At 40.0% G+C, this 27,309-nt stretch overlaps 1 protein-coding gene across 3 annotated transcripts in view; it reads right to left on the bottom strand.

The window, feature by feature from the left end:
- The window catches only part of negr1 (neuronal growth regulator 1), a 165,761-nt gene extending 138,936 nt beyond the window's left edge, over positions 1 to 26,825 (bottom strand). The window contains exon 1 of one of the 3 annotated variants that reach the window (XM_031756233.2): positions 25,570 to 26,824. In XM_031756233.2, coding sequence (XP_031612093.1) covers positions 25,570 to 25,739 — 170 coding nt within the window. In that variant the 5' untranslated portion in view covers positions 25,740 to 26,824. Of the gene's footprint in view, positions 1 to 25,569 lie in introns of all 3 variants that reach the window. The other 2 variants (XM_031756232.2, XM_039599138.1) reach the window with 2 other exon arrangements.
- Between the last annotated feature and the right edge of the window lie 484 nt (positions 26,826 to 27,309).

A 27,309-nucleotide genomic window follows, 5' to 3' on the forward strand; every position in this document is an offset into this window, starting at 1 on the left:
CAGTGGTATACAGTTTTAAAGAGGCTGTAAAACAATCCAAAGCCCTGGGCGGTGCGTGCAACGTAAGCTAGACCAAACAATTTAAGTTAAATGATGGACGGAAGACAATTTTTGAAGTTAATGCAGTTGGTGAGTAAACAAAAAGAAAACTCGATGAGGAAGCGGAGAACTTAAAGAGTGAGAGCAATGATGGGAATCTGTGTGCCACATAGGCCAAGAGTCTATATTCTCTTTTTCCTCCTCAGTGAGATAAAAGCGGCTTTCCTGAAGGGAGATAAAGAGGTAGAAAAGCTTAACTTTGGTTATTCCTGTAGTGTTTTGTTTTACATGTTTGTATTAACAAATTTATGAAACCACCTGTCATAGAAAATTGTTTAAAACCAAAAAAAATTTGTAATATATTAGGCAAACAACAAACTGAATTCACAAATTCATCCAAATTTGAGCCAGCACGCTGGACTTCTCTGAGAAGGCAGAAATTAATCAAGCATAACATTCAACTAATTAGTAAAACTAATTTTTCTGCTCAGGAATGAAAATAAATAACTGTACTTTGAAATTCTAATCAGAAAATAATAATGTGCTTGTTTTATATATGTTATTTTTTAATAAAATGGCAAATTCACCAATAACAACAATAATTATATTTTAATCATTGAAAATATCATTTTTGATTAAAGAGCTTGCACATGTTGGTGGATTAACCATTACAGAAACATGGAAAAAACACAGTCAAAGTTAAAAAGTGATATTACCAATCGTTTCAACACCATATAGTCAAAAAATGATCTCAGCTTTAATAGCTGAGCATATTTACAGTTCTATTATATCTCAGAATGCCTGAAATGGAGCCACTAGCACTGGAATGACCATTACAGCAATTTGAAATTAATTTTTCAGTTATCTTTACAATTACACAAAGTTAGCTTTCCTGGTAGATTGACGCTCATCAGACTCCCCAGAGAGAAATTCTTAAAGTAGCCTGCCTTAACAAGAAAATTCCCTATACTCACACATAGTGTGGTTCGGAAGAGGATTAGGCCCACTGGAAAGAAAAGAAAAAAGTGGGCATGTCTTTTTTTTTTCTTTTTTCCAGAATTCTGAGATTAAAATCAGAATTCTGACTCCTTTTTTTCAGAATTCTGAGAAAAAGGTCAGAATTGTGAGATTAAAGTCAGAATTCAGAATTTGGGAAAAAAATAAAGTCGTGTCCACTTTTTGGTTCTAATTCTCGTCCGTAGTACGGTGTATCAGATTTAATCAAAACTGTAACTAAGTCACATTGTAAAACTACAGAAAGATGCAGAAGTACATTTTAAAGATACCTAAAAAAATTGAGCAATAAAAGTAAAGTTTTTATTGCCTTGTTTCATGACTACTGTAACAGACCAATTAAAATCTTTCTTAGGCGCCATGAGTCGTTAGCAGACAATAGAAAAAGAAGTCACAGGCGGCAAAGCTAAGTTGCACAATTGGCTTAACCCAACGCCTCCCTTGTTATTTCTGTAACTGTTTCCTGTTACCACATGACCTTGTTAAGCATATTTAGTTTGAGGTAATGAGGGAACTGTTGTGATGAAATTTCTCATATTGTCTGGAAATGTTTACAGACAGTCCTGAGTGTCTGAATTAAGAAAAAATTGTAATGGCGGCGAGAGGAAAAATACAGTGCAAGTTTTGCATTAATGACAATGATCTCACATCTCATTAAAATACAAAAAAATACAAAGCACAACAACACATACATCACAATTTGGTTTCATCCAACAACCTCCTGATCAATTGCTATTATTCCCCTTAATCTCACTAATCATAAAAGCAATCAAAAATCCCGGGGAAAATTACTCCTCTTGCTTACCACATCCAATCAATTATACAAAGTCATTGAAATGATGACTGAAATGATGCACAGAGGCTATGGCACACAAGCATGTTAACTATCATGATGTTATCTGAAGCCCATTAAGAGCTGGATTTGGGTCTGGTTGTTCCCCACCCATGTGCCAGTAGCAGGGGAATGCATGTCTAAGTGAACAGGTTCATTAAGCCCATGTAAATGCTGCACTTTCCAGGACTTTAGTATTGTGGCAACCACAATAATAATGGTAAAAGTGAAACACCCAGCAGAGAATCCATCTCAGCCCTTCCTTGGGCTTTATTATGCCTCACCAGCTCTGGCTGCTCATTACCGGCACTGCACACGCTCAAATGAGCCAATGGCAAATGAGCATATACACAAACACACAATACTGTGCTCTGTGGGGTTTGGGGGAATGGACTGATGACTGTGCACTAGATACAACACAGTCACCTCATAAACCACCAACAACACAACACTAAAGTGATTTTGTGACTGATTCCTTTTCATCATGCTTATGGCTGAGATCACAGCACTGAAGTGTATTGTATGCACCAAATCCAGCACCCCCACAAATCCCACTTTATAGAGTATGTAATTTTAGCTAAGGGTAAAATGGCTGATAAGAAGTAAAGTCAGCTAAGCTCCTAAATTGGATGGTTACAGGAGTGGGGGAATCTAAATAAGATGTATGGGCTGCAGCCTGTAACCTGTTAGAGTTTTCCTTATCAGTTTATGAAACACGCAATTAGTTAAAGATGGCCGCAAGGTTTATTGAATAACCCCATTAAAGAGAATGGTGTCAAATAGGAAAGAGCCTAAAGGCAAACGTAATGGGTTTTTTTCCACTGACATGCTTTTGATGGGACCCATTTGATGGGAGAGAATGCTTTCCTTGTTCTTAATTTAAGCCCAGGACACCTTGAGATGGGAAGAGAGGGCGAGTTATTCCACAACTAATGAATACATACATCATATAAATGCTAAAACACAAACAAAATCAATTTCATTCATTAAACATCTGCCAGCAGGTGCATCTTGAGAGTTTACAGACTATCCTGGAATGACTGGAGAAAACAGCATTGTAGCAGAGTGAAAATCAAGGATTAGTACAGCATGGAAGAACAAAGCTTTGGGAATGTTTTGCTTCCCCATTTGAGGGCTTTCGTTATGTTGTCAACGGGCTAAGTCCTCGACAACACAGACACAGATGTCTGTGTCGTAAAAGTTTGCAAACTTAAAACTTGGTAAACAAAATGTATGTTAAGATATGTGGAGAGGTATTGAAGTGACTATTAATTTGAGCAGATGATTGCTATACAACAGTGTGGTAATACATTACCACAATCATACAGGAATTTCAAAAATGATATCAATATTTCATGACTTTTTACGAATGCTACCAAAAGGGATTTTGCAGGGTGTTCTCTGGTGGACACATTATGCAACATCAACAGTCATAACATGGTTAAAGGGTCTTTCTCCCATCTCTACTGTACTTTTTAAATTTTCATTCATTAGTTCTTAAAATTCTGATACTGATCAGCAAATGCTCTAAAATACATTTGAGGGTTACCTAGGCAACCAGTGCTTAATAGGAGCTCTTTAGGAGCTAAATGCCCACAGAACCAGATATATTCCTGTCAATCAACGTCTGCACTCTTGATGTAAGCATAAGACATAAAGTTACTGTCAGTATAATTACATGTCTTTCTTTTCTGCTGTAAAAATCCAAGGGAACAGTGACACCGATGACAGAAAGGTGACTTAAGGATTGGTATTTTTTATGGTCTTATAATTTTGTGGCTGTGCAACACAAAGCCAGCAATAAAACACTGAACTAGAGTAAGCTTGCTGTGGGCACATCTGTCTGGCATAGCAGGGCCATCACTTGTAGGAGAGCCTGACAGTGAAAACAATAGAGACTGCTGAATTATGGACAGTAATTTTACTGGCTCATGACATTCAAAGTAGCTGTAGCAGCTCCTCCGGAGGGCAATCAACCAAAAGTCTGATCAGCAGGTTAGTTGGAGAAATTCTAACTTTGCAGAATCGTGTAGGGAAAAAAAATCATAAAAAGCATATGCTTGGTCTAGAAGTCCACGGGGTATTAAATAAGCAAACTAAGGCAAAAGTACTTTTAGTTTGTTTTTAATACAGGCTACTTCTGAAATGTGAGGAGCCTGATGTTAACTGCTAATATAATTATGTATGTTTGTCATTGTTAGTGCTCCCCTAAGATGAGGACTTTGGTGGGGGAGGAGCAGGTAGGTGACACGCCATCCTTTGACCACCATGGAAAGAGAAACTATGAGAGGAACTAGCACAACCATAAATTACAGCAAAATTCATTAACTGCTCTCAAGCTGTACTAAAACAAAACAAGAGCACACTCACCAAGTTAATCAGTATCTAGGTTTTGTTAATCTAATATATTTTTTAGTCTATATTTTATGATGTATTTGGTTTTATTTATTTATTTATTCCCCTTCTGGCTTTGGGACCACCAACAGATCAATAAAGTACACTGATGTAAAAAGTGAGCCAACCCAAGAAAAAAGATTCATTTTGCCTTCACTTCAGCCTTCAGTCTTGGTGCTTTTTCGTCACTCAGCTGACTGATTGCTGTGATCATAATGCAGAAGCAAATGGATTCTGTAGTCTAAGCAACACTATATGTTCATTTCTGGTAAGGCTAGTTTGGTATTTAAGCCAGCAATCTGTTATCAGCTCCCTGGGGTCTAATGGGAGAGGCTCAACATTTGTCCCAATCAAGCCATGACCAATCTGCTGTTTGACTGTCACAAACACACACGTCTGCCTTTTACAAGACACCTGCAAGCAAAACTCTGCCTTATTTCTCAACATATAAACAAACCTACATTCATTTCGATTTGGTTTCTTGCAGCGGGGTCCTGTGGAGTGGTAGAGGAAACTCTGCGCTTGTTGGGGTCACTTTTTTCCAATCAGAGGCTTACTCATACGCATCGCTCTGAATCTGACATTTGACATGATGGATATAGAATATATGGTGTGTTTCACTAAGCCCACTAGGTTGCCACTCTGTTATAGGCCTAGCAACCATTGACCTTGACAGCAAGACAGGACAGCCCCCATCCTGGAGGCGAGATTCTGATAACCATGTCATCCATCATTGTGGCACTGAACCAAACACACAGGTCAGAAATCTCAAGTTGATAGTGAATCCTCACCTGTACAAAGTGTGCGTTCACACATACAGACACAGACACACCGTGTGTGGGGGGGACTAGCAGTACGGTCTTTTAGCCCTTAAAGGGTACGGCAGAACGCTCATTTTTGTCAGCAATTAATGATGTATGGAGCTCTACAGTGTTGTGGGAGACAGGGCCGTCGGTCACCCCCCTCCCCTATCTTACTCACACACATACACACAGAAGTGTGTGATGCTGGCACATGAAAAAATGCACTTCACAGGCCCGCAAACATATTATGCAATCACACATGTGCACAGAAAAAAAAGGCAAGAGCTGAAACACTCTTATGCCTCTTCTCACAGAGCTTCCTCTCCCTATCATTGTCTCTTTTATTTTTTTCCTTGGGCTTTGCAGAAACAGTCCGCAGCTTCGACGTATCACCTCCTGACAGAAAAGACCTCAATTCCCCACCAGTACACACTAACAAGAGAGCGCGAATCCTCCCTTTCAGCATGTAGGTCAGAGCTGCCTTTCATGACTGCTGTTTAAAAGGAGAGCTTATTACCAGTAGATCCAAGCTATACTCTCCTGCAGGCGCTTTGTCTAAAACAGCAATATTCTCCTGAATGAGTTTCATACTTTACGGGGGGAGCAAACACCGCGGTGAACTCTGACCTTAAGCCATAAAAATCCTGGATAGCTTTGGTAATACATGTTGTCATGTAACGTGCTTTTCTTTAATCAAGGGAAATCTCCATTGGTGCAATAACATTTTACACCCCTCCCAGTGAGGGTGCTAGAGTCATCACATATGCCATATGGATATTAACATCAACATAATGCTGCTGAGCACAATTTGGGAGTGATGAAATATTGCCTTGATGAAGGGACAAAAACCTAATTAGACACTATTCAGCTAATGTTGATGACTGTTTTATGAGAGATGGCTTTCACACAACCGGCCAGTAGGCCACAGGCCATATCATGTTTGCTAACCTGGACCTGATTTAACAGCCGAAATGACCATTTTGAGCACACAGATATTGAAAGGTTAAATTAAACCATAACCGCAAATGTATTATCATTTTTCTTAATTCTCATTATCACGGCTCTTCGTGTTCCCGCATGCCTCCCTGAGGAAAGATTACCTCAAACATTTTCCTCATGGACATTTTCCGCTCTAGTGGAGGGCATGAAATGAACAAAAAGTACTTGTGCTAAGAAATACTTTTAAAGAGTATGAGGAGACGTTTTTTTAAAAAACACAAGTTCATACATGATAAAACACCTTAAATATTCAGAAGAGATTTTTTAAGCTTTCATTAGCTTGTACTGACATTGTCAAGACCGTGACAAAGCAGAGAGAAGACTCCCAAATGAGAGGCATTTTGTACTATGATGAACCGTCATTATCATTATGCTCTCCGTACAGAGCCAAGTACCCATTTTTGGAAAGTGTCACATGCATTATGTTACTGTTAACGCCAACGAGGAGCAGTTGGATGTAGATGACTGACACAAGAGAGAAAGGCAGGCAATCTGAATATTTGATGGGTAGGATATATAAGTATTTGTCGCAGGTTATGAGGCGTGATATTGCATATTAGCAGTGTTTGGTGATGTCACTCAATAACCCCACACACAATGCATAATCTGCCATTTATCATTTTTAGGGCTTTAATAGTGAACTGCACCGATATATCAGTTTTGGTACGTATCAGCCGTGGTGACCGCCAAAGGCCTATCACTAAATGAAATGGCATCAGTGGCCGATGGTACAATAAGTATTAGCTGTCAGCCAAACTGTAAAAACAAAAAGAAGTCATTTCCCTAATTTGACATCCAGACGCAGGCTTTAATGCACTCTGTGGTGCAGTCTGTTGTCATCCCTGGAACTGGCCAGCCACTGTCATTTTCTCTTCCCCTTCTTTCTCTCTTTGCCAGATAGGGAAAAGGGTTGGAACAAGCCTGGAGCTGGAGTGATGATTGATGACACGCCTCCTCTGGTGCACACTTCCCTGCTGACGCACCCTCACACTGCAACACTTTTCAGCACTAATTGGGCAAACCCTGCAAACTCTACTCTCCATGTATGCGGGGTCCGGGTCTAAGCCAACCACCCACTCAAGAGAAGTGTGTGAGCTATACTGCTCTGATTAAGCACCGCTCGCAGCCCCCTTGCGTGTCAGTAACACACTCTGGTCCTGTTAACTCTGTAGTGCCAGACAGAAAGAAGGGCACCTGGAGCCATACTATTGACAGAAGATGGGAACATGCATGTTTCCTTAGAGAAACACTCCTTACTCCTTGGAGTAAGAGTCAGAGAATGACCTTTGTGCACTTATGGAATATGTTATGACAGAGGCTCCAAACAATGACAAAGCAATACAATCCAGACATAAACAACCTGATATTCCCCAGGACTGTGTTGCAAGCCAGGCTGCTATCTGGGGCTTGCATTGTTTGTTTCTCCTGACTTCATCGAGGGCGACTTGCATGAGCTGTGATATGTGTGTAAAGCCTCTATGAAGATGGATATTAAGTGAAACAATTTAGATTAAGTGCCTCGCTCAAGGACCGTGTTTAAACTGACAACCTTGCGATCATTAATTCATTTAGGGCTCACAGGGTTACAGGAGAGCAAACAGAAGGTCGTTGTCCTTTTAAACTGTTTGCTAAACAGCACGGCATGTTCAGATCATGAATTCATCCACAGCGTTCTGTAATGCAGGACCAGGCAATTACTAAGCTTTGCTAACCATATGGCTGGAAAGACACTTAATAACAGTGTGCTGTATGTTCACTGGTTCTCAATGAAGGACAAAGGTTCAGCTTATGGGTTCAGAAATTGTTGCTGTTCACTGAGGCATGGCTGATCTGTGCAACTGGTAAGCAGAGGGGGTATTATGTAAAATGAAAAAAAATACAGGATATGCTTCCAAATCTGATTATGACATTGAAACAAGTAGAAGGAACTATTACTGTCATTTTGCTCTCCACAAACTCAATCTCTTGCCTGCTTTATCAGCAGAATATTTTTTTAAAGCCTCTTACGGTTCATTTTCTCTCTTGCCCTTTATTTTCTCTCGTTATTCTTCTCCTTTTATGTCCTGATTTTATCCCTACGTAATTGTTAATGTTTAAGTGTCTCTGGGCCCCCAGACTGTATAATTAGCACATGTCACTTCCTCAGTGGAAGAGTAAACCAGCAGAGGCTTCAGTGTGTCACGTCCAAGAGGAAAATCACAGGAATTTCGATTGAAGAGGAGGTGCACATAATGTGTACAGAAGCCTTTGAATTCACTTTCTGGTTGGCTCTCAGCGAGGCTTAAGCAGGCACTTCTGAAGACAAACCCAGAACTTTATAGGTAGCTGCTTCGCCTCACAAAGAGTTGCTAGCTCATTAGCTGTTTCTAAACCCCTTTATCTAAGTTTACAGTGTGAATTCTTCTTATTCTGTTTTTAATCTCTACAAAGAAATGTCTTCATGAATTATTCATTTCAGTTGTATACGGTAGCCTCCCATTATTAAGGCAGAGTTAAAAAATACATCAATCGTCTGAGTCATTTAGCTGGCAAAACAGCCTCTAAGTTGACATATAAGAAGTCCGTGTTGCAGGTGATGATGGAAAAAAGAAATCTGAGGAACAGGGGATTCTGGCTAGTGTTAATAAGAAGTGTACCAAGCTTTCACTCGCAGCAAAGGTTTTTTAGTTGTCAGATGGAAAACGGTGAAATGCCACCTTGTGCTATTCCTTATAACTTATTCACTGCATCAAAAATGCAGCTACACCATAAAAAACATAGCAACATATAAGCAAGTCAGTTACAGCATTCAGTATTCATTTTTGGCTCACGCTCACAAACACACACATATATGCATGCTCACATACTAACAGATACTATTTCTAGGTGGCTCAGAGCTGTTTATTGGGACTGTTACCCAATGCTTTTCATATTTCAGGGAAAGCTTTCACTCTATTTGGCCATTGCCATGGCAGCTGGAAAACCCAATCTCATGCTGCACGTCAATAATGAGTTCCAAAATTGCCGACAAACACATCCTGTCAAACAGTATTATGTGTCGAGTATCGGGGCTTAGGGCAACAGCAAGAGATCAGTAATTGTGCAGACATGCCTCGATCTTTAACTAAGAAAACTACAGAGATATAAAGCCTTTTAAAAATGTCTGCAGGATTTAGAAGTATTCTTTTAAATACTTCTAAATCGATACACACACGCAAAAAGCATTCAAGCGTTTCCTAGTTATATGTTACCTAGACAAAACCTCGCCACTTTCCTTGCACAGATGAAGTACAAGCTTACTGACAGGTCCCTGTCATCTAACACTCAACAATAAACAATATCAGATTCCTGTTTGTGTCTTAAATAAACCTTTCACGAGTCAAATCTATTACTGTGCTAAAGTATTCCATTTGGCAGTCTAATTTCAATGCACCTGTCAACGCAATTACTCTGAGCAGAAAGCTGCTGGTTCAGTGGACAACATAATCATATCGCCCAAATTACTCTTACCTGGTCTCATATTCTCTGGACATTTTATTCGTTACTCTTGCTAGTACTGAGACCCATTAGAAGATAGGTACACTTTGATCGCCATGGGCGCATGGACATTATGGCACTTATTGATCCTCCAATGGTACTGAGGGGCTAAAAGCATGGCAAAAAAAAAAAAAAAAGTGAAATGACTAGCAGCCTGAATTGTTGACACCAGGCAGGATTGATCCAGTTCTTATGCTCTTTGTAGAATTCTGTGTCTAGTATCTGGAAGCTGCAGCAAAAGATGAGAGTCATCAGACCGGGCAGCATTTTTCCATTCCTCCACTGTCTAATTCTGGTGACCCTGTGCTCAATGTAGCCTCAGTTTCCTGTTCTTACCTGACAGAAGTGGCACTTAGTACGGTTTCCTGCTGCTCTTGCCCATCTGCTTCAGCGTCTGAGGTGTTATGCATTCAGAGATTCTCTTTTACATACTTTGGTTGTAATGAATTAGTTTTTTTGTGCTCCTGCATTTCTATCTATTGAAACCAGTCTGGTCATTTCCTCTTGCCTCGTAAATCAACAAGGCAATTTCACCCAGAGAACTGCAGCTCACTGGATGCTTTTTTTCTTCTTTTTTCCCTTAATTTTCTTAGAGATAGTTGTGTATGAAAATCACAGTTTCTAAAAAACTTTTACAAGCCTGTCTCCTGCCTATGAGCGTGCATCAAAGTAATATGAGATACATTTCCTTTACTCTGAAAGCAGGTGATCAATCAAAACTCCGCTCATAATTAAGAAGTAGCTACATATAGGAAGAGATGTTTAGCGATGTGTATAACAGAAACCATAGAATGATAATGGAAATTGCTAACTTGTAGCTATGACAGGCAAAACAGCCATTTGTGACTCGAAGTAGGGGGCTATATACTTTGAGGCGAGTGATTGAAGCAACTACTAATTAAAAGAAAAACTGCCATATAATGGTTTAGGAAGAGGTTTACTATCAACCAAATATTAACAAATAAACAAGAAAACAACAGGAGCTTACAGCTGCAGCCACACAGGGAGCAATATGCTGGCTGCATATTCCTTTGAAACTAGTGGCTAGCTGACACTCCAGGCTCTACTTGCTGGCGTAGCTCTCTAATGCATTAACTAAAAGGACATATGTCAATCGCCAACATCCTGCATTCTCATTGGTAGTTGTTTCAAGGTTAAGACCATTGACTGTTTTCTACAGTCAATGGTTAAGACAAGTTTATTTCAAGACCCGCCCACTTCAGATTGCCATTTTTTTTCTTGTAGTCTACTGAAGTGACCAAATATCACTGACTTTCTGTGATCTGGAGATGTGATGTACGGACACTGCTGTCTTCTCAGTGACTAACATTTTGTTGACTAGTGAGGGACAGGTCTAGTAAATACTTCAAGTTCTGGCATAACCTTGTCGAAGACCTTCAAATTTAATTCATTCAGAATAAGTATTCTTGTCATGTGCAGGGACAAGCAAGGAAGCCTTGGTTTTCCTTCACTGTAAACACTTCTAATTCTAGTGCTTCTTTCTTACAATGATCTGTAATCCACAACCTGAAAATATTTCCTCATCACAAGAATGTATAATGTGCTCCACTCCTACAGTTCGTACAATCAAATCAAACACTGCTGCTTCCTCAAGGTGAGTGATTTTTGTTCCCAAGAAAGAAATACTCAGTGTGTACAATGGAGTTAAAACCATAAATGAATGACCATGTTTTCTTGTCAGGAAAAACTATGAAATGTCCTGAGATGTTGAGTTGAAGGCCAAAGTTTTTTTAGGTTCTTGAAAATGCTTCAGTTTTCTGAAGTGTCTCGGATAAGAACCTAAAAAAAGAGCTCCACACCTTCAACTAAAGCATTCAAGACAAGCCTTGATTTGGATGACTGAAAACATGCAGACATGGAAAATTTGATGTTTATGCAGTGATTGTTCATATATCAAATGCAAAGCTGTAAAGCATTCTGAAACTGATACATCATTTTCAGGAATGCTGCAGTTTCAAGAACCACCTTCCACCCCTGCACATTTGTGCATGTGGTAACCTGGCATCAGCATTAACACAACATAATAAAGCATCTGGCTCGGATATTCCCCTAAGTGAGCCACTATAGTCATTCAGCACAGCACCTGTTTCCACATGTAGCCGTGCCTGTAATGGTAGATATGGAACATGACAGCGAGAGCAAACCTCACAGACGCTGCACTGCAGATTTTTTTTTCTTTTGAACTTGTTGAATGGCCCTGAGGTGGCCATGAAAACAAAGATGACAGGATTATCCTCTCCAGGCTCTGCAAAGACTACCCATTAGTTATTGCTATGGCAAAAACAAGGGTGAATATTCTGAAATGAAAGTGACACTCAAGCAGTGCACAGAAGAAGGCAGCGGGAGTATTGTGTTGAAATCAAAGACAGTGCCTGGATTGAGGTTTGCGGCAGAAAGACATGGCCCACACACTTCCAAGGAAGACAACTGGCTGTTTAAGAGATTGCAGAATGAAGTGCTGAAGCTGGAAACTGATAGCATGCCTCAGGGAAGCTCTATTGTTGCATATGGCTGTTTCTCACAAAATATAGTAAGATGAATCAGTGTGCATGTTAAACCCAACAATTGGCATTCACATTCTAACATGGTAGAGGCATGGTAGCTACATATGCTGTATTATCTACAAAAGCATTTCATTCGTAGCTAGTAGGACTGGATGCTAATTAGCTCTGAGCTGTAATCCTCCTTTTCATAACACAAACGGGGCATAATGCAGAGGAAAAACAAAGCTTCGCTTCTCTAAAGAGAGCCTTTGAGGTTAATTCCAAGCCCTGCTAGACAACTTGCATGTAAGTTTGATGCCATTAAATGGAGTAGTTGAACTGTTTCCTGAGAGAAATGCTATCCTTTCCTGATCCAGAAGCTTCTGAATCATCAGCATGGCTATAAGTGAGCCCTTACCCTGTGTGCTTAGCAGCAACATAGAGCTTTATGTTGTTATGAAAAGGCACTAAACTATATATGACTGATATGCTGCAATTCACCAAAGAAATGACAGAATTACAAAAAGCACAAGTGATATAAAGATAACAGTATATCTGCTGAATTATTTCTGTAACCCAAGCACCCATGCATCAATCAGGTAGCAGCTGTACAACTGTATTTGGGTAAATTGAATGGATTTTCACCTACAGCAGCTATCAATAACATATTACAAGTGTGTTGTTCCCAGTGGAAAAGATACTGTTTCATTTGTGCATCTTGATTGTTGTGGTCAAATGTAATGAGCTTGTCTGAAAACCACCAAGATTTACCTCACAGGGGAAAACTGGTAACTCAAGTAATTAATAACTGAGCACACTGAGCTGACTGCCACATATCACGTGGAATACAGCAAACCTCAATATCACCGATCAGTAATTACAGAACAATCTAAACGTGACGCTGACAACAGTAGACAGCTCATTTATTACTCGATCGTAACTGATCACGACTACATTTGGTTGCTTACCTTTCAACGCCATTTAGGAGCAGGAGAGAAATATGAGCAGAGAAAAGCCACAGAGAGTTAAAGACAGATACAAAGACAGAGGAGTGTAGAGAAATCAAAGTCCCACTATGAATAGCGAAAAGCTCTCCCGAGTCTAAAATTAGAATGCTAATGAGTGGCAGCCTCATAGATCAATTGATGAATTTGCTATTTTACAGTGACACAGACCGGGGCTGCCAACACGTGGTTACAGCAAAGCTTGACAACCATCTCTATACTTAGTTTAAAAGCAACGTACGTATACCAGACGTGAACATACATAACCGAGACTAAAAACGCCTTCTATAACGGCTCGTCACGCCAGATTCTGATCACATATTATTAAAACTATGTAGGTCAGGGGGCTTTTTCAATAAGCCAGCACTAACCGTTTCACTCATCACGGCAGCGTGCTGTGTTCCCATAATAAGTCAAGGGCTAGTGGGAATGTTATAAATTCCTCTTGAGCAACATCCAATTTTTTTCGCTTTAATTGGATTACTCTACAGTAAGAAACAATTTCTGCCATCTGTGTAAAACAGCAAAGAGTTAATAAACTGTCGTGAATCTACAATTAGTAACCAAAGGGGGCATTTGTCACAGTTGCCTTTTATCAACCATAAAATTAAAGCTTTGCAGCAAAATACGCCTCAATATGTCATCAGTACAGTGGCATTGTAGAGAATATTAGGCTTACATTCACAGTGCCTAAAGTCGGGACAATTTTAATGAATCAGTCTTACAAATGGTTTTTATTATTCTCAGCATGACACTTCTGTTACCTTAACTCCTGACCCCTCTGGAAACAATAGGTAGCACAATTCTCAGTGATATTGATTTGCTCCACTGCTTCTTTCTCCATTTACTAATAATTACTAATGCAGACTCTCCAATTACTCAGCTCCAACAAACATTTACAGCAGCCTGAAATCCACACACTCATTATGCAGATGACAAAAAGAGAGCGAGAGCGAGAGAGAGAAAAGCACAAAAACCATAACCTGCTCAGAACAAGTCCAATTAAAATTCTTTAGCCATGCCAACATAGAACCAAATGAATTATGACAATACATACCTCTTTTAGCTGCCGGGCTTTTTCTAATCAATTGTGAAAGGCCAGCCATTGGGAACATAAAATTTAGATAACAGAAGTGCTAAAATAGAGATCACTGTCAATACTTTTAGTTTTTTTGGTTTTTCCCAAGGTTCATCCAACCTATGCCTCCAGGGGCAAAGCCAAAGAATAAATATGAAATAAAAAGTTGTGAAACAAAAAGTGATTTATATGTACTAGTTTCATTGCCTTAAGGCAAGATTTGTATGTTTTTGTCTTTTTTGTTAAGCACTTTAAGTTTACATGTAATGAAATGCACTAGATAAATATTGTTGGGGTTTTTTGTTTGATTATATAGGCCCAGAGACCGGTTGGCAACCATCTGACAGCTACCGTCATGAGAAAAACCTGTATTTGTCTGCATTAGGTTGCTGGCAGTCACTGTGACACTGATTGTTAATGTCTCATGTCTCTAATGGTGCACCGAAAACCAGGATGCGGTGGTTGTCAGTAGATTGCGTAGAAGACAACACCTTGTCTGCAAACACTCACAAACTGCTCTCTAGTGCTCTCAGTAACTGCTCTCAGTAGTGAAGATGTGAATCTCTATTTAAAGTTCAGAGAGTAAATGGTGAGTGTCTGCCGATAAGTCAGCGTCTTTCACGCAATCTGGTACTGATCAAAGCAATCACAAGGATTTGTGACCACTCACCAGCTATTGGGGAATATACATTTTTCCCTAGTAACCGAACTGCAAGAGGGCTGCCGACCAGTAATGGTAAAATGGTAAATGGTAAATGGCCTGTATTTATATAGCGCTTTTCTGGTCCCTAAGGACCCCAAAGCGCTTTACATATCCAGTCATTCACCCATTCACACACACATTCAAACACTGGTGATGGCAAGCTACGTTGTAGCCACAGCCACCCTGGGGCGCACTGACAGAGGCGAGGCTGCCGGACACTGGCGCCACCAGTCTCGAAGACTTTGTTACTGAGGTCTTAGTGCAAGTCTCTTTTGCATAGCAATGTCCTTTTTCATAAATAAACTTGTCCCGCGAGTCTTTATATTCCTCTCACACATCAGACACTTCTCACTTCCAGAAATACTATTTTTAGTCGAGGGGAGAGACGAGCAGATAGGAATATGGTAATCCCCTGACCCCCTTTTCCGCTCCATCAAAAAGCAGTCAAGCTAAGGAAATCACTTTTTTTTCTTCTCACTCATCATTTCATGATAGTTGAAAACAAATGCAATTTGTTTGAGTTGTCAAATACAGTATATGTGACTCATTAGATATGCTGATATTTAGAGTTGAAGCAACTATGTCATGCCAAAAAAGTAATCCTAAAGTAATCCAACCTAAATACCGCACCCATTCTAAAAGCTCAATTTACAGCGATGCTCTGCTGCACAAGGATTAATTGAAAGGTGATCTGAGGTCACCCTTAACATGTTCAACCTACTGCGGAAAAGCTGCAAGCCATCCTTACAATTTCTGAAATCACAGTTGACTAGAAAAAAAATTCATGCTCCATTTGATAGTGATGTGTAAATCCAAGAAACAACAACGCCAAATGCTCATTAAAGGACAACAAGATGCCCTCTACAATACGCTGAAATCCCACTGGACTGTGTTAATTCACTCAGCAGCTCTACTGACATATCCATGTGTCAACACTTCTGATTTATTTTTCCCTGAGGACCTAACTAATGTTTACCTGCCTCATGTCATCAACTACATTATCCTATGGGAGAGTCCTCTCACGGTGGTGATTCACATTCACTGTTCGTTATAAATAAGTTTAAAACAACAGAGGCAGAATGCCTTAGTAAGATAAATTTAGCTCAAAGAGGTCATAGGTTCACCTTCTGACACAGGCTACAAAGCTGCAGAGATTTCCATTCAGGAAAGACCAGAAGCCAAGTGCACCTTCCATACAAATGCACTCTCTTTCCAGTGCTTCACCCAGGCTTCAAACCCTGATGTCAGCCAGTTTTGTCTATAACCTGCTGACATGAGAGGCATACCAAGACTTGCTGGTATACAGCTCAACTGAGGAGGCACAGATGAGATTACGCAATGTTGTCAGAGAAGCACAACTAATTATCATGAAACACAAGGAGATGCTAACTGATTGATTAAGGATTTTAATTGAAGGGGCTCTGAGGAATCGTTCCTCTCTGTGATGAAAGGCTGGGAAATGTTGGCATATGATTTAGAGCAGAAAAGGCTGCACAGTATTCAACAAAGAGCTGGGAAAAACAAATCTACTCTGCAATAGCTGTCAGATGGGAGTAGCTTAATCTTGTACACAAACAAAAATATTATGTATCTATAAAAACATGCACAAAAATAGCATGATTTTTGATACAGGCTACTGGAAATCAGTGAACACACTGAACATATGCGCAAACGGCCTGTAAAAACAGCCAGCACTTAATTTGAAATATTCACAATCTTAAGTAAGAAAATTATACTCCAGTGCTAATTTGTATTCCTTTAAGATGTTTGCAAGTCAACCTTTCAGTGGCTATGTTTATATGAAGCTTAATAATACACTTAGAAATGTGAACTGGATTTGTTCTGCTCAAAACCTCCAACGTGATGATACTGTAAGAATGAATGCTGAAGGTTCTAGATCAGAGGTGCCCAATCCCAGTCCTCGAGAGCTACCGTCCTGCAGCTTTTAGATGCATCCCTACTCCAACACAGCTGAATCAAATGGTTTGATTACCTCTTCAGCGTGCCATCAAGTTTGGCAAAGGCCTGATAACAAGCCATTCATTTGATTCAGGTGTGTCGGAACAAGGATACATCTAAAAGCTGCAGGACGGTAGCTCTCGAGGACTGGGATTGGGCACCCCTGTTCTAGATGAAGATGAACTCATCATCTAAAGGCAAACTTAGCCGATCAAAGAATTACGAGGAATACAATAACGTATCAATATACGTATCAATATTTGGAGAGGTGATTGAGCTGAAACTTTTTTCATAAGATTTAGTATTTAAAACAAATGGCATCCCAAGTTTATTCATGTATGAATCTTTATTAGACATATAGTACAACAGCACAAGACCTCAAATAAGGACCTGAAAAATGAATCATGCCCTAGCCATCAAGAAGAAACAGAAAGAAAAGGCTAAGGTGTGCCCAATTACACAAGAACTGGACTGAAAATCAATAGCAGGGCTCGCAAAATCTTTCACAAATGTAGCTGAGTAATTATGTCATCTGCATCGATGAGCCACTGTCAATATGTGACACATTGAAATCGCGTTTGAATTTGCGCTTGTTTTTTGCTTTCGCTTTCACTTTGCGATCGCGCGAACTGTGTGTAGAGAGCGGCAGCACTGATTGGTAAGTCACAGATTAATTGCGCACCAATTCCTCTGACATCGTCTTATCAATCGTTAGCTTACTATCAAACATGACAAGTGAAATCTCCTGCAGCAAGCTTAAACATGTGATAGAGGTTGATTGCGCAGAGAATTGCTGATCGTTATGTAAGTATGTGTGTAAGAGCAGATGGCTTTAGGCAGGTATTTTAGTTCTGCAGAGCCAAACAAGAGAGGTCAGGGTGAAGAAGGGGCAGCCAAAGAAAAGCCGACCACAAAACGGAAAAGTTATGACAAATCAGACAATGAGGGAAAAAGAAAGCGCAGCTTTTTTAGTTTCATGGACAAAAGTTTCCCTCGATTTCTGAGTCGATAAGCGCCTTTGTTACTGGGACCAGTCATTTTAAGAAAGACCCCATCAGAACCCATGAGAAATGCAAGAAATACATTATTGCTCAGTCTGCAATATCTTTCCCAGAACAAACACCAATTGCAAAAAGCATACTAAGTAAACCAAGCATAACAAGAAGTCCTGAAAAATCTGTTTAGAACAGCGTACTATGTTGCAAAGAGTGAAATACCACTGGCAAAATTTAGCAGTCTTTGCAAACTTCAAAAAGCAAATGTCCTCGATCTTGGTTCCACTTACCTCTTACCCGTGATTTCAGTGGAAATTTCAAATTCAGGATCTGACACAGACTGATTCATGTTGTACACAGTTCTTGCAAATTCATAGAAATTTCTGTTCAATTAGAACCAAATATTTGAGTTGATGGTTGAAATTGTTGTTGTAATTTGTGTTTTAAATATTTTTAGATTGATGTTTTGTTTCCTTTACAATATTATACATTAAAGTATAATATTGTAAAGGAAACAAAACATCAATCAAAAAATTGTCCCCTTTTTTTTTATTCGGGCTACTTAAATTTATTTTGGGCTACCAAAAACTGAAGAGTGCCTGCCCGAAGGGCTACCAGGGATTTTGAAATTTTGCGAGCCCTGAATAGCTCTTATGGAGTGATGAATACAAATGTAAAATATTTGGTTCAAATCATTGCTAATGTATACGGAGGAGGTTGGGAGAGAGGTACAACAGTGTCTAGAGCCATTGTAAAACAAGGTGGAGGCTCTGTCATGGTTTGGGGCTGCACTTCACCCAGCATTGTTGCGGATCACGTCAAAATTGTAGGTATTATCAATACAGTCAGATTTTTAGCCACCATGCAACACCATCTAGAAAGTGTCTGATTGAGACGGGCTTCATTTCCCAGCGTGATAATGGTCCCAAAATACACTGTCAGTGCATGGATTGGCCAATTCGGAGTCCAGACCTCAACATTGAAGCAGTGTGGGATCATCTTGACAGAGAACAGAACAAAAGAAGAGCTTTGAATATCCTTCAAGAAGTCTGGAGAACTATTACTGACTACTTAAAGAAAAGAAAAAAAACTTCTCGGCTATGTTGAAGAATAAATGTGGTCATACCAAATATTGACCTTCAAACTTGTTAGAATTGTGCAAACTCTCCATTTCCATTTGCACATAAATCACTTTCCTTACAAAAAAACAAAGAAATCAAGGGTAGCTCAAGACTTTTACAGTAACCACACCAAATTAAAAAATATTTCATGCAAACTTATGTTTACACAACCTCAGCCACTGAGGGAAAAAAGTCAGCACCCTTGGCATGCACTTCAGGAAAACTCAGTTTCATGTAACTTCTTCTTAAAATTGCCCAAAAGATAACCTGTTATTGCTTCTCCACTCTGTCTGTCAAGTTTAATTTTCAGGCTTATAGCTTTCTCACAACACAAAAATGCTCCTCTGAGATTTTCTGTAGAATTATTGCAATTATGTGGATGCTCTGAGCTTGGAATGGGTAAAAGCTCAATTTTTCCACCCCAAATCATTTTCCCTATCGAATATAATTGTAGTGATTATACGAGTATTAGAAAGATGCTTTAAAACCTAGCATAGCATCTATTTCCCTCGAAGGATTTACCTTGAGAAAGCATTTCCATTTAGACTTTAATTCACTGGGGCACTCAATCTCTTTAGTGCTAATTGAAATATATTAGAAATAGAAATGCTTAATTTTTATTTAGTACAATGGATTGACTTGCCTGACAAATGATAGGCACAAATGTAATCCATTTAGAAATTGTTTATAGTGTATAAATTTGGTTTATTCAATGCGTTTTAGCCCGAGTGCATAGTTGCAGCATGAAGTTACAAATCATGCCATGAAAAAAGCTCTGGCATCCTGGAATGTGTTAAGCAGGAAGCCAAAAGTAAGAGCTTTTCCTACCAGCCAGCACTAAACTGGATTTTCTTTATATATGTTATAAAGAAATGTGGGAGCATCATGTCACGCGTCTGACTAGCTAACCTCGGTCAAGCTGTAAACTTCAAAAAGCTCTTTGTATATCTCATGAATAAACTTCTTAAATATCAACTGCTATTGCTCAACAACAAAAAAGTGCACATAATAAGTAAATCTCAGAGTTTCAGAACTGTTTGCTGTGACAATCACTGACATTAGAAAACGTTGTTTTAGACAACATTTATTTCCATGGATGCTTCAGGACTTTTCATCTTGAGCAAGTCCTTCTGGCAATGGGCTGAGTGACTGTTTAAAACAAGACATAACAGACTCTGAGTTTCGAGTGGCTGCTTTGGATGAGGTTAACTGGAGGTCTTAAAGGAGGCAGCTGCTAGGAAAGCTTTCTTAACAACTGCTCTAGCGTGTCACCTTGTCGGCTGGTTTCCATCTGCACTCAAACACATCTGTTACAAATGGATGCCAGAGTGATGATGAATACTTTAAAGCCAGCCTCCCTTGGGCAACGGGAGATACACCTTAATTTTAGCAATGCGCCTGCTTTCTGACATAAGACAGCGAGCCTCCAAGCCTTAATAATGTGTGTTTATGGGGTTTTTCATGGCTCAAAATGGACCTTTGGGGGTTGACTACACGGGTAAGCACATCTGGTCCACATACTATACAGAGGTCCATATTACTTTATTTAACAGACGTATTTCTGTACAATTAGGAAAATCATATTTCCTGTGGTTTTCCTGTTTTGTTTTTACAGATCAGTACATTATTATTATTATTATTATTATTATCGCCTTCTATGAAAATTTGCTGTTAAACAAAGCGAGGAATTTGTAACCTAGCTTTTCCAAACATTAAAGTTTTCTCTTTTTTTGCTTGTTTGCATTATTTTACTTTAAACACACAAAAAATGTCACGAAAGCCTAACACTACCAGGGTCAAAATTATTAGCCACCCTTATGCTAATAGTAAATTGTGTACTTTTCTCTGGGTAACAGCCTTCAGTCATTTGTTGTAGCTTTCAGCAAGTCTCACACACGTCTCCTGATCAAACGCAGCCTATTTTTCTTGGGTCAATCTTTCAAGCTCCTCTAGCCTTGATGGTCTTCTGGCATGGACTTTGGTCTTCAGTTCACCCCACAGATTTTCAGTGGGAATCAATTCAGGATGTAAAAGACTTTATTCTGCTGGAGGTAGTTCTTGACCAGGAACAACATATGTTTGAGTCTGTGGCCAGTTTTATCTCATCTGACAAACGGACGCGTTTTTCTCCAGGTTGTCCTTAGTATACTGCAGAAGTCAAGTTTTTTCTTGGTCTGCAACCTTGTAGTCTATTCTTGTGCAGGCCTCTAGTGATTGACTTCTTCCCGACTAGGCTAAGTACTTCTCTAGTGTCTTGGCAGTTGTTCTGGGGTCTTTAGACACATCTCCTACACAGACTTTAAAATCTTTCAATTCCTACCTGTGCCAGGCTTGTTCTGTACTGCAGGGCTCTCTTTGAATTTCTTGATGATACTTTTCACTCCAGTTCTTGACACTTGGAACGCTGTGACAACTTTGTAAATCCATCTCCTGCTTTTCCAGCATCAGTAATTCTTTTTCTCAAGTCTAAACTGATTTGTTCATTTGTGGCATGATATTTTCTCAAGTGAGGCGCAAACTGTTACTGAAGTGTTTATACTGTGTGTAAACTGGAAGACAACCCTGACTTTTAACTTGATTTTACAAACTTTGGGCATTACAAAGTTAAAGCACATCATTGAACAACAGTTGTTAATGCTGTTAATACTAATTCCGCTTGTGTGAAAATAGAAATAATTATGCTATGTATGTTTGAAAAATCCTGTGCTCTGTTAAAAAACAGTTGAGAAAATTTTGACAAAAACTTTAAATTTCATAGGCAGTTAATAACGTTGTCTTCGTCTGTAGGGATGGCTTCATTTGGTCCCACCTCTGTTTAACAACTGGTCCTTCCCACATGCAGATGGTTTTGTATCATGATAGTGGCTATTCATTGGCCAAAAAATTAGGTCAACTGACAATCCAAACACTTGATCCCCGAGATTAGGAGACTCTGAAGAAAAGCAGCATTGTGCTGACAGCAACACAGGCTGCATTAAACATGGGGTGCAGCAAACAGACGAGAGGATTTGGGCGTTTAATTAACAGTGACAGACTCAGGTGTGCCTCCAGATGTGTCAAAAGAGGTAAACCAGGTTTTCCCCCAAATGAGTGCATGAAACTGCTGATATCTGGCAGTTAACTGATGTGTTCAGAGAGCCCAGTGTTTACTACATCTCCAACCAAGCTGTTAGAAATGAAGTAGCCTCGCTTTTACTTTTTAACCGAACTTGCTGTGGTCTAATTAAAAAACTGCTGAAATGCAGAAAGAGGTGCTTCTCACCCATGGTTATGGCTGTGCGTTAAGCAGATCATCAACTATTCCTTCTTTTTGAAATTATGTCCTGTTAAGTCTCACCTATTGTTCTTCTTTTCTGTCTTATCACTGTGTGTGCCGGAAAGCGAACACCAAACCATTTAAACTAGATGTTGTCTCTGGCTCAAGTGCTCATAGTAAATGTCAAGACCTTTCACAGCCGTAATAATGACATAGTTGAGGAAAATGATGCATGGCACCATTTCTGTCCTGGGTGATGCTAAAAAAACAGCTTCAGTACAATCATGTAGAGCCAGAAAAGATTTTCATCAACTAGCCTGTTGACATGAAGGCAATGATTTTAGATTTATACGAATACCCGACTTTGAAGCCAGTGACAGGTCAATTTTGTACCATTACAGAGACTGTAAGGCTGGTGGGACAGACCTTATTTTGTAGCTGAGGGCCGACTGTCATGATAAATAACAAAAATATGTTAAGACCATTGTGTCCCTCTGCTTTTATAGAAAAACATTTTTTCATTGCTGATCTGCGTGTCTTTTGTCTATTTTTCTTCATATCATGCACATTTCATTGAGAAAAAAATGAAATAGTGAGGCACAGGGTAAAAGATAAGAAGATTTAAGAACTGTACTTCAAACCGTAACCATATGGCAGCGGCCTGTTCTTAAGATTTCAGTCTGCATGGACTACATTTATAGACACGAGCTCTTTGCTGTTGATTACAGCTGCTTATCCATGTGGAAGAGGCTGCCACCGATACAGTGTGTTTCCTGACAACACAGGGAACTGTCTTTTCATCCAGCTGTCCCCCTCAAATTCATAGCCAAATATGTCATTTACTGGGATTTATTCAAGTGAATCCAAACAACACGAAACCTGTAAAAGGGTGGGAAAAGAAATGGATTTGTAGCTACTTTGAACAATGTGTCTCTTATGATTTGCAGCATGTGAAAAATGTGCCTGACTCAAATGCAGGCACACAAGACTTTGAAGCAGCACCACAACTCAAATACAGGACAATTCATTAAAGGCTGAATATGGCTAAGCTTTTAGGCAATCAGACAAAAATTAAAAGGGTGACGATGCACATGTGGACTATTCCTCATCTTCAGGAAGCTCAAATCACTTAATTGCTCTGGACCCAATGTCCAACATGAATCAGGGCAGCAGAAATGCAGCACTAAGAATTGAAGAGGTGAGGGGAAATTAACATATGACAGAAGACGCACCTCTCGGGAGCCACTTCATAATCCCGAGGCAGTGACTAATTGCGTGCTTCTGGGTTTGCCGGTATTTGAGGATGCATGCATTTTTTTTTTGACAGCAATTCGCTCTAGGGCAAAGGAAAATTGTCCCCCACTATTAGTCAGGGGTCTTGACAATGAAGAAACTCAACAAACAAGCAGTGCTTTCAGCACTGAGTCCCTATAAGAGACAGCTCGTGCTTTGATGCCTGGCTCTCAAGGCCAATAAAAGAACATGGGGAAATACAGAACCATGGACCCTTGTAGTTTGGAAAAATGGAGAAAAAAAAGTATTCGGCATCACTTCTGTGACATTTTGCGCTTGAGTTAAAATGTTTAATATTTGTATTGGGTCAATAGAGTCACAGTGGCAGTATTAAAATAAATGAAAAATGCCAATCAATGGTTACTCAGAGTCCTGTATAAGCCATTAATAAGCCAGCTATGAAAGTATCTCCAAAATTTGTTCCCTTTCAATTCTAAAGCTCTCTATAGATCGACTTTACTGAGGCGATGGCCTGCTTGTTGAAAATGAGTGGTGACTTATTCAGGGGGTGGGAGGCAACTTGTCTATTGAGCTGATTAATAGCACAGGGATAATCTCTGGTCCAATAAACCATCAGGATCCAGGCAAAGCTTCTGCCACTGATCACAGCCAACCCAGACTGATACCAGGGAATTAGACATCCTCTCTCAAGAGACATTCAGAGGTGTAAGTCTTTTTGATGGGGACGGCCCTCGGGCACGGAGGCAAACGGTGACAAAAATAGTGAGTACCCCTTGTTCCCAAGGTGATTCCTGTGATGAGCACCAGTACATTTTGACCCTCCTCATAATAACTCATCTCTGTATTTTAGCAGAGAATGACCTTGTGTCACAGGGTGGGGGGTAAAAAGTCAGCTTTTCAACAACAATGACTAGAAGCCAAGCTGAGTGGGAACTTTAGACATTTAGCTGCTCTGTATTCAGGTCCACACCCAGCATCCCTTAGTCAACATCCACAGAATTCATATTGAAATGGGGCAGGCCCGCCCCCCCATCAGCCTTTCCTCAGAGCCATCAAAGCGGATATTTAATATTGGTAGAACAAGATATTATCTCAGCCCTCCAAAGAGTTTGCTTTAAAAGAACTGTGCTCTGCAAGAGTTTGAATATTTTTTCTATTTCATGTTACCATTATGAAACAGACTGCAAATTGTCAGTTACACAAAAATCTGCAGTTGTGTACTGAAACTTGTGCATTATGTGATATTTATTACAGCACCGTTAGTAGCCTGTTTAAACTGTAGGCGGTTTTTTTCTCTCACACACTCTTCTTCTTCCTCTTTTTTAATAGCTTCACAATGTTTCAAGTTGCAAGCTTCCGAGAGAAATGGAACCAAACCACACCCATGAAATTAATTTAGCCCTTAATGGTCAGCTACCTGGGCAGCTGGCACCGTAGCCTACGTGATGGAGGCAGGGTGACGGAGGGGGGGAGTTAGCGCATCATAACTCTATTCAGATCAACAGCGACCACACACGAACAAACACACACACACACACACACACGTACACTCTTCAGGCTGGTTTTTGCAACTGCGACATCACACTGCACATTCAGCAAAATCTGTCCAAAAGCGTTGAGAATAAGCACACCGGACCCATCGCTCGTAGATTAAGTTGCTTTTCTGCACGTATGGCGTTTGAGAGACGGTGGGAATCGGCGGACACAATGTAAGCAAATTACATAAGCGATAGGCAGCGGTAGGCTAACTTCACGCGATGTGCTCCCACATACGGGCAGCTGTGAAATCACACGCCAACAACTAATAACACTTGTGCTCAGTTAGCACAGAGGGAAAGTATCTTGGAGAAGTTTGTTAGTAAGCAGCCGAGCTCCGTAGCGGTGGCTGCACTAGCCGGACGAAAACAAGGACGGGATGGAGGGAAAAGGACCTATTGTGTGAGCATCGCAGGCGCTCAATGACAGACACCCCCCTCCAGTCTCCAGAAGTAGTTACCAAACATGTTCATTAAGGGTTGCGTTTGTTTAGCTTTTTTTTTTTCTTTTAGCTCCTGAGAACTCTGAAAGGAGAAAGTGAAGTTGTGTTATCTCGCTTTACCTCAGCAGTGCCGTGTCGCCTTGTCTGCTGACCACACTTTCAACCGAGGAATAGTCCACAGTTTGTCCAGCGGGCAAGCAGGACGGCAGAAAGCAGCACAGGCTGAGAATTATCGCAGTAAGCCACTGACCAGAGACACAAGCATCCTGCACCGCAGTCATTATGTCCATCACAGCTGTGTTTTTATTGTCGCTTTTCCCAAGTCTTCTTGTTGTTAAGAAAGAAAAGAAAAGCGATCTGGGCTAGCTTCAAAAGAAAAAAAACGGAGAACCTTAACGCGAACGACGTTTTATTTCCACACTTTTGCGGAGCCCCGCGAATAAACGATCCGCTGTATAGTTTCCCAGGTTTGTTTGGCTGGATGTAGAGCTCACTGTGCGGGGAAGTGTACTCTCCAGTGGCTTGCACACCATCTAGTGAGGAAATGCGATGTAAAATGGGAGCAGACCTAGAAGCAGACAACCCCCAGGCTCTGATCCTGTTGCCATGCGGCCGTTTCCCGGGCAACCCGTTCCCAGTGGCTCGTGATGGAGCAGCAAAACCGGAAGGTATTGATACAACCCAGGAGCAATTAAAGATATCGACTGCAGAAGCTCCCCCTATAAGGAAATGAACAGTCTGAGCATTTGGTGGAAATGGAGCTTACTGACGGTGACGCAGGTGGATCCCATAGGAAAACTCCTGGAAAGCTTTCAGACTGCTACTGTAAAGACACAACTCCAGATGGGAGTCCTTAAAATCACAGCTTATGCACGCAAACTGTTTTTTTTTCTAGAAGTCATCCACAATATACTTTGAAAAGATAATTACTGCTGACTTGAAGAGTTTGCACTACTAAAGGGACTTTTTCATTAAACAGGGAAAACCCCAGCATAGCACAAACACAGAGCACATACACACAAGGACGAGAGGGACTTGGAAAGTTTGTTTTAGAGCAGTAAACCCCATCCATTATGCTGCTTTAAGCCTTTTGACTTAGCCTACACAATACAGATTGTCTGGCCATAACCATGGAAATGACATACATTTCTACGAGGTGAAATATTGGCATAGTGCGCTGAAATATCCTTAAATTCTTGGCATGAGCAAAACCTCTGTGGATTTACTATGATTGTAGCAACAGAAGGCACTTAATCAAGCAGTCACCTTGAATGCCTATTCCAGAGAACGTGTGCATAAAAATGACTTTAAAAAATGAGGCTTAACATATTGTTGAAAGAAAAAGTGTTTTTAAAAAAAGAAAGCCAGTCAGATAACTGAGGGCATTTTCTGATTCAAGCAAAATAAAGTAACAGATGTTAATCCACAGTGTCTTAATCCCTGTTGTTTTGTTGTTGTTGTTGTTGTTTTCATCCCTGCAGCCACTGCAGATTCTAGTATTTTGATTTGATTTGTTACTGATTTTATTTTACAGTTTTGAGCTGATATCCTATACAAAAAAGTAACTTTCCTCTGATTCCTATGTTACACTTTCTTGCTGAATTCTCTTTTATACTTTTTTTTATTTTATTAATTTCCCCAAGGGGATCAATAGAGTTTTATGATATTTTAGCTCACTGGACAAAAGTGTAAAGATCGAAGTCTGTAATGTTATCACAAGGTTAGTAGAAATGAAATAAGGACTGTAAACTCCTGAAAGGCTTTTGCTTCAGTTTTTAATAGTGAAACAAGCTTTAAAGCGATACCCTGTCTTTGGTTTAAAATTAGGAAAGAAGCCTTGATCCTTTGTAAATTTATTCA

This window comes from Oreochromis aureus, linkage group 15, assembly GCF_013358895.1.
Source record: "Oreochromis aureus strain Israel breed Guangdong linkage group 15, ZZ_aureus, whole genome shotgun sequence".
In the NCBI taxonomy this organism is placed as follows: domain Eukaryota; kingdom Metazoa; phylum Chordata; class Actinopteri; order Cichliformes; family Cichlidae; genus Oreochromis; species Oreochromis aureus.